The following is a 7,860-nucleotide window of genomic DNA, read 5'->3' on the forward strand; positions in this document are numbered from 1 at the left end:
TTAATGCCATATTTTCTACCCAGATGGCGAGAATTATTTGACAAACGTAACACACAACAAAAATGTAACAGATTATCATACCTAAGTATATGAAAAGCTAACATTAGCATTTGAAGAAAATAAACGGATTTAATATATATATATATATGAGTGTGTGCTCTAGAAACTTTTAATGGCGTTAAACTGGCGAAAACTGGCGTAACTACTAGTAAATCGTTGTCTAATGACAAACACAGGTACAACTACTAGTACTAAATCATTGTATAATACGAAGCACAGGAGCAATTACCGGTAAATCGTTGTCTAATGCCAAATACAGGTGCAACTACTTGTAAATCATTGTGTAGTACGAAGCATGGGAGCAGAACTACTGGTAAATCATTGTGTATTGTGAAATACAGGAACATAACTACTGGCAAACCGTTGTCTTGTTCGAAATACAAATACGTAGCAATCTATACGTTGAAAGTCAAGTTAGGAATACAGGCACATAGCAACTGGTAAATTAGTTATTAAATGCGAAATACAGGTATGTAGTTACTAGTAAATCGTTGTCTTGTTCTTTCCACATAACCTGGATCAGAAACAATTCCATAATGTGTTGTGCTAATAGTGAACTTCAACGTTCTTTCCACATAACCTGGATCAGAAACAATTCCATAATGTGTTGTGCTAATAGTGAACTTCAACGTTCTTTCCATATAACCTTGATCAGAAACAATTCCATAATGTGTTGTGCTAATAGTAAACTTCAACGTTCTTTCCACATAACCCTGATCACAAACAATTCCATAATGTGTTGTGCTAATAGTGAACTTCAACGTTCTTTCCACATAACCTTGATCAGAAACAATTCCATAATGTGTTGTGCTAATAGTAAACTTAAACGTTCTTTCCACATAACCTTGATCAGAAACAATCCCATAATATGTTGTGCTAATAGTGAACTTCAACGTTCTTTCCACATAACCTTGATCAGAAACAATTCCATAATGTGTTGTGCTAATAGTGAACTTCAACGTTCTTTCCACATAACCTTGATCAGAGACAATTCCATAATGTGTTGTGCTAATAGTGAGCTTCAACGTTCTTTCCACATAACCTTGATCAGAGACAATTCCATAATGAGTTGTGCTAATACTGAACTTCAACGTTCTTTCCACATGACCTTGATCAGAGACAATTCCATAATGTGTTGTGCTAATACTGAGCTTATTTTTACTTTATTGTAATGGTATTTCTCGGATACTTAAAAAACAAACACGAAAAACTCCGAAACCTTATCTATCAATCAGACATTAGCTTTATGTCATAAGATGATGATGGATGATCCTTCAAATTATAGTGAGATTATCAGACTTTTTCACTGTATTAATACACCTTGTTTTGGTTCATTTTAAAATAAAGATGTCTATCTATCTATCAATCCGTTCATTCATCTTATATCTATTTTGTTATCTATCTATCCGTTCGTCATCTTCCATCTATTTTGTTATCTATCTATCCGTTCGTCATCTTCCATCTATTTTGTTATCTATCTAATCATTCATTCATCTTCCATCTATCTTGTTATATATCTATCCGTTCATTCATCTTCCATCTATTTTGTTATCTATCTATCCGTTCATCCATCTTCCATCTATGTTGTTATCTATCTATCCGTTCATTCATCTTATATCTATTTTGTTATCTATCTACCCGTTCATTCATCTTCTATCTATCGTGTTATCTATCTATCCGTTCGTCATCTTCCATCTATTTTGTTATCTATCTATCCGTTCATTCATCTTCCATCTATCTTGTTATCTATCTATCCGTTTGTCATCTTCCATCTATTTTGTTATCTATCAATCCGTTCATTCATCTTCTATCTATCGTGTTATCTATCTATCCGTTCGTCATCTTCCATCTATCTTGTTATCTATCTATCCGTTCATCCATCTTCTATCTATCGTGTTATCTACCCGTTCATTCATTTTCCATCTATCTTGTTATCTATCTATCCGTTCGTCATTTTCCATCTATTTTGTTATCTATCTATCCGTTCATTCATCTTCCATCTATCTTGTTATCTATCTATCCGTTCATCCATCTTCCATCTATTTTGTTATCTATCTAATCATTCATTCATCTTCCATCTATTTTGTTATCTATCTATCCGTTCATTCATCTTATATCTATTTTGTTATCTATCTGTCCGTTCATTCATCTTATATCTATTTTGTTATCTATCTAATCATTCATTCATCTTCCATCTATTTTGTTATCTATCTAATCATTCATTCATCTTATATCTATTTTGTTATCTATCTATCCGCTCATTCATCTTATATATTTTGTTATCTATCTATCCGTTCATTCATCTTCCATCTATCTTATTATCTATCTATCCGTTTGTCATCTTCCATCTATTTTGTTATCTATCTATCCGTTCATTCATCTTATATCTATTTTGTTATCTATCTATCCGTTCATTCATCTTATATCTATTTTGTTATCTATCTGTCCGTTCATTCATCTTATATCTATTTTGTTATCTATCTAACCATTCACTGGTCTTCCTAACTGTTCATTTCACCATCTAACTGTATCAGTGAGTTTAGTCGTTTCTCCATCTGTCTATCTCAGTCTTTCTGTTCATCTGCCCGTTAACCTACCAAACTATGCATTATTTTTAGTAAGGCAAGCTAATGAAAAAGTAGTAATACAATCACCTTATAACAATCATAATTTTACCCACTAACTGCACATGTCCACTTGAACATATAAGTTTTACTTCTGTTTCTGTTAGTAAAAATATTTATGTTGTTGGTAAAACAAGCCAACAAAATATTATTGATTTAAAAAAAGTATTTTTGTTCTTCAACGGTGGAATGTCTTAAAACGCTCTCTTTAAATTTTAAACTAGCATTACCGTTAATTTTATAGATAAATGGTACATATAACATTTCTACATTAGTTTTTAACCTACACAATATTAAATGATATTACAGTTTAGTTGTTTTTATTTCATATAACAAAATCAGTTCGTTAAAATGACTAAATACTCTCCAACACTTTAGATTTTTAGATCTATTTTCTATCGTTGGAAACTTCTCACCTTTTGATCTAGGTTGATTATAAAGATATCTTCCTCCCTCCTTTTTAGGGGTCTGTACGGTAGCCATTGCTGAGGAAAAGAAACAAATTAGACAAATCTCCAAGATTTCAGTTCTAGCTTCTAAAATTGTCATTTATAAATATTTTGTAATAAAGTAAATAAAGAAATATATCTTTATGTTTGCAAAACGTTTAACCGCTCTAATTAAATATTGGTTACCAATCCACCGATGAAATTTGATTTATCCCCGGGTGACGTAGCGGTAAGTTTCAGGACTTACAAAGCTAAACTCCATGCAGTGGACACAGCAGATAGTCCAATATGGTTTTGCTCCACAACAAAAAAGATATCCAACTCTGCGCTAGCCGTCCCTAATTTAGACTAGAGGAAAGGCAGCTCGTCATCACCACCCACCGCCAACTTCTTTTACCAACGAATAGTAGGATTGACCGTCACATTATAACGCCCCAAGACTTAAAGGGCAAGCATGTTTGGAGTGACGGGGATTTGAACCCGCGACCCGCAGATTGCGAGTCGAGCGCCCTAACCACCTGGCCATGCCGGGCCCGTTTTGAAGAACCGCACAAAAATCATATTACACTTATATTCCATTTTCAGATAAGAAAATAATACTTTTAAAAGGGGACAATATATGAAACAGTAATAAGAAAAATGGAAATAAGAGAACTACAGTATTTTCAGATCAACATTGTTGATTTTCAATGCTATTATTTGGAATAAGAATGAGTTCGACAGATTTTTTTTACAGATCGCTTCGTCACTCCTTCACCCTTATATAAAATCGTCTACGACACTATTTTCGAATTCATGTATTCTCCTTGTCAAAGTCATAGGCAATGGATAACAGTTTCGTTTTCGTTGTTTTTTCTAACTATCCTTCAGTAGTAGCAGGTCCATGATAATCGATTTGAAGAAAAATTATAGTATTTCTTTAAATCAAAAGAACAATTCCAAAACAGTGAATGAACAAAATGTATTTTAAAGTGGTCTTTTTTTTATATATATATGTTCTTGATGGAAAGCCTCAAGACTATCAAACACGAAAATGATGTCTATGATCAGAATTACATCTACTTCTTGCATGATTGATCACGTAAAACTTTTATGCAAACGTGTTGGATCCAAATTCGTAAGATGAGGCCTTTTTATTTCAGTTATATAAACATCATTATTTCGTTTCTTTTGTAAAGGAGGAATAGTGTGATTTAGAAATTTAAGATGATTAAACTGTGCTGAATGATAAAAGTGCTTCAATCATGTTAATTGAGTTATTCTTTTATTAAAACATGTTTAACACATTTTTTTATAAATTAATTTTATGTTTTTGTGTAGTATTTCGAGTTATTTTAATTTTTGTGTGATATTTCGAGTTATTTTTTATTTTTGTGTAGTATTTCGAGTTATTTTTATTTTTGTGTGATATTTCGAGTTATTTTCTATTTTTGTGTAGTATTTCGAGTTATTTTATATTTTTGTGTAGTATTTCGAGTTATTTTATATTTTTGTGTAGTATTTCGAGTTATTTTTATTTTTGTGTGATATTTCGAGTTATTTTATATTTTTGTGTAGTATTTCGAGTTATTTTATATTTTTGTGTAGTATTTCGAGTTATTTTATATTTTTGTGTTGTATTTCGAGTTATTTTATATTTTTGTGTAGTATTTCGAGTTATTTTATATTTTTGTGTAGTATTTCGAGTTATTTTTATTTTCATGTAGTATTTCGAGTTATTTTCTTATATCTGAAGATTATTTATTATTCCGTTTCGTTAAAATTAGACCTCTACTGACCGAAAAGCTCCTTATCCCCCATTGCTAAGTGATAATCTTGAGGGCTTATAATGCTAAACCCCAATGTTCAATCCCTGCGATGGGTACAGCGCAGCAAAATTTCAAGTTTAAAGAAACATGCAAAAAGAGCATCCATTTCGAGATTTTTGTATATAATAACAATAGGTTCTTAAAACAAGTCTAGTTTATATTAGGTGTAGTAGCATTTTAGATTGTGTCGATATTCATAGTTAGAATTAGCTTTACATATGACAACAAATTGAAAGATAGAGAAAAACAAGCATTAGTAGTTATGAACGACTAATTTATAAATAAAGCTGAAAAAATCCAAATATATTATTTTATAAATTACATAAATATTTTCGAGTGTTTATGAGTATCAAGACTTTTCCTTTTGAGAATAGGGTCTATGAGCATCAAGCCCTTTCCGTCTGAGAATAGATTCTATGAGCATCAAATCCTTTCCTTCTGAGAATAGGTTCTATGAGCATCAAGCCCTTTCCTTCTGAGAATAGGTTCTATGAGCATCAAGCCATTTCCTTCTGAGAATAGGTTCTATGAGCATCAAGCCTTTCCTTCTGAGAATAGGTTCTATGAGCATCAAGTCCTTTCCTTCTGAGAATAGGTTCTATGAGCATCAAGCCCTTTCCTTCTGAGAATAGGTTCTTAGCTACATTACTTGACGTCGGAGCTGGCGAACCAGATTCGAATCCGTGCGATACCGCAAAATATTCCCGCACTTTAGATTGTCGATATGTTATAAGAGTGGCAGTCAATCGCTTAGTGTGGATGGTAGAGCGCTGCTGACTGGCTGCTTTCTCTTTGGTCAGTAGTTAAAAATGAGAGAGAGGCATACAGTAGATTTACGATAAATATAATATACAGAGGCAAATACAATTTGTATTCTATGTTGATAACGCTTGGGTTAAACGGTCAGCCGTACATAATTTTGAATTACTGACAAGAAGGTGCTAGCACTTGTGTTAAACGGTCATTCGTCCCTAATTCTGAATTACTGACCACAAGGAAGGCAATCAACCAGAGCAACCAACGTTTCAAAACTTTTATCCGGGTACTTGAACAGAATAACAGGATTGATTGTCACTTTTATAACGCGTATGGGTCAAAGTGTGGGGCGCATTCAGCAGCATCACGCCTCAAACCTTGGACCCTTCGAAATACACTCGACACTCTAATCGCTTGGTCATTCCTTTTCCGCCATATACTTTAAATGTTTTGAGTAAACAATGAGTGTCATTAAGAGCTCAAAATGACCAATCACATTTCCTCCCCCCCAATAAAAAATGAAATGGCAAACTATAAACAAGTGAAAAATGGAACGCTGTTAAAACTATGTTTATATTAATACTCTAAAGTCGTGCTTTCGTGTTAAGTATAGGGAAGCCGACGTGGCTCTATTTGGAATGGTCAAGGTCTCTCGAAATTTCGAAGGAAATCGCGAGGCATGATGGAAGCTATGCAACAATAAATGTACCCACATTAGGATGAAAAAAATTCATTGTATCATCCACCAGTAACTTTAGGTAGTCTAAATTACAAATCCTTTACACTTAGATTAGGTAAGGATTACTTGCATATGGTTGATATATTCCAGTAACACTGACCAACACATCATAGTCCGATGAGCTACAAGCCAGAGATGACCAACAAAAACTAACCTTACAGTGCGTTGTGTGGCTAATGACTTAACTGAACTGCCTGCTTGCCCATTGTTTTGAGGGACTACCTTGGTAATTTAACCATTGGCATTTATCAGCTGAAACAGGCGAAGATGTATCCTTGGGAGCATCCTTCCGAATAATGGTAACTACGTCGTGTTTCATCATAAGCTTTACAAATAATATGTTGCGGATCAAACTACAGTCACAGTATACGACACCAAAAGTGTATTCGCTATGGATCTCTTGTGGCACACCATAAAGGGTTAGTATTACCAGCTTAGGTGCTTGAACAGAGTGATGTCGTGCACCTATATCCGTGTAGCTTCTAAACTCCTAGAACACATTCTTGCGAAGACTACATGATTAGCAGACTGGGGCTCTGCTAATGACAGTGGTGCACATGATGTAAATAACTAAACGACAGTATATTGAATCCATTTGAATGCTGGACAGCATGCAAGAAGTTAGACTTTGTTTCAAATGAATATCATGTAACGCACAGGAAGCATATGTTCATATTTTACATGTTCTGTTGTACCTGACACGTTAATGAACTCAACGACGTCAATGCACCAACTATAGACATATATTATCAGATTTCTTAATTAATAAATAAATACCTTTTCTTAGAAACATGCTCCGATCTCATTAAAACAGAACATTTATTCTCATTAACATATAGATTACTGGACACCACTTGTGTAAGGATATATATATATATTGTGACATAAGTAATCTATCATATTTGTCCAGATTTTAAGCCAAATCTGATACAGACCACTTAAAGCTGTTATTGACACAATATACTTTCAATGTTATTTTTTATCAATTGTCCATATGTTTTTAAATATTAAACTATTAGATAGTATTAAGTTTCCTCTTTTGAAATTGTTTGATTTTAGTCTTCAAATTCTTCAAATTTTCCCATGACCAATCAACTCACCAAGAATGTTTTAACCACTTAATATTTAACTTGGACTGGTTTTTACACACCCAAATTTACCCATGACCATCAACTCACCAAGAATGTTTTGTGTGTAAAACCAGTCCAAGTTAAATATCAAGTGGTTAAAACACCTCAGATTTACCCATGACCATCAACTCACCAAGAATGTTTTAACCACTTAATATTTAACTTGGACTGGTTTTACACACTCATATTTACCCATGACCAATCAACTCACCAAGAATGTTTTAACCACTTAATATTTAACTTGGACTGGTTTTACACGCTAAAATTTTCCCATGACCATCAACTCATCAAGAA

The 7,860-nt window shown here is 33.3% G+C and overlaps 1 protein-coding gene across 1 annotated transcript in view; it reads right to left on the bottom strand.

Moving 5' to 3' along the window:
* Window positions 1–512: 512 nt before the first annotated feature.
* LOC106471269 (lachesin-like) overlaps window positions 513–7,860 on the bottom strand; it is a gene marked incomplete at its 5' end in the record, with an annotated part of 29,881 nt that continues 22,533 nt past the window's right edge. The window contains 2 exons of the mRNA XM_022399875.1: window positions 513–1,168; window positions 3,101–3,169. Coding sequence (XP_022255583.1) covers window positions 513–1,168; window positions 3,101–3,169 — 725 coding nt within the window. The remainder of the gene's footprint in view (window positions 1,169–3,100; window positions 3,170–7,860) is intronic.

Source organism: Limulus polyphemus, unplaced genomic scaffold (genome assembly GCF_000517525.1).
Source record: "Limulus polyphemus unplaced genomic scaffold, Limulus_polyphemus-2.1.2 Scaffold4505, whole genome shotgun sequence".
Classification (NCBI taxonomy): Eukaryota; Metazoa; Arthropoda; class Merostomata; order Xiphosura; family Limulidae; genus Limulus; species Limulus polyphemus.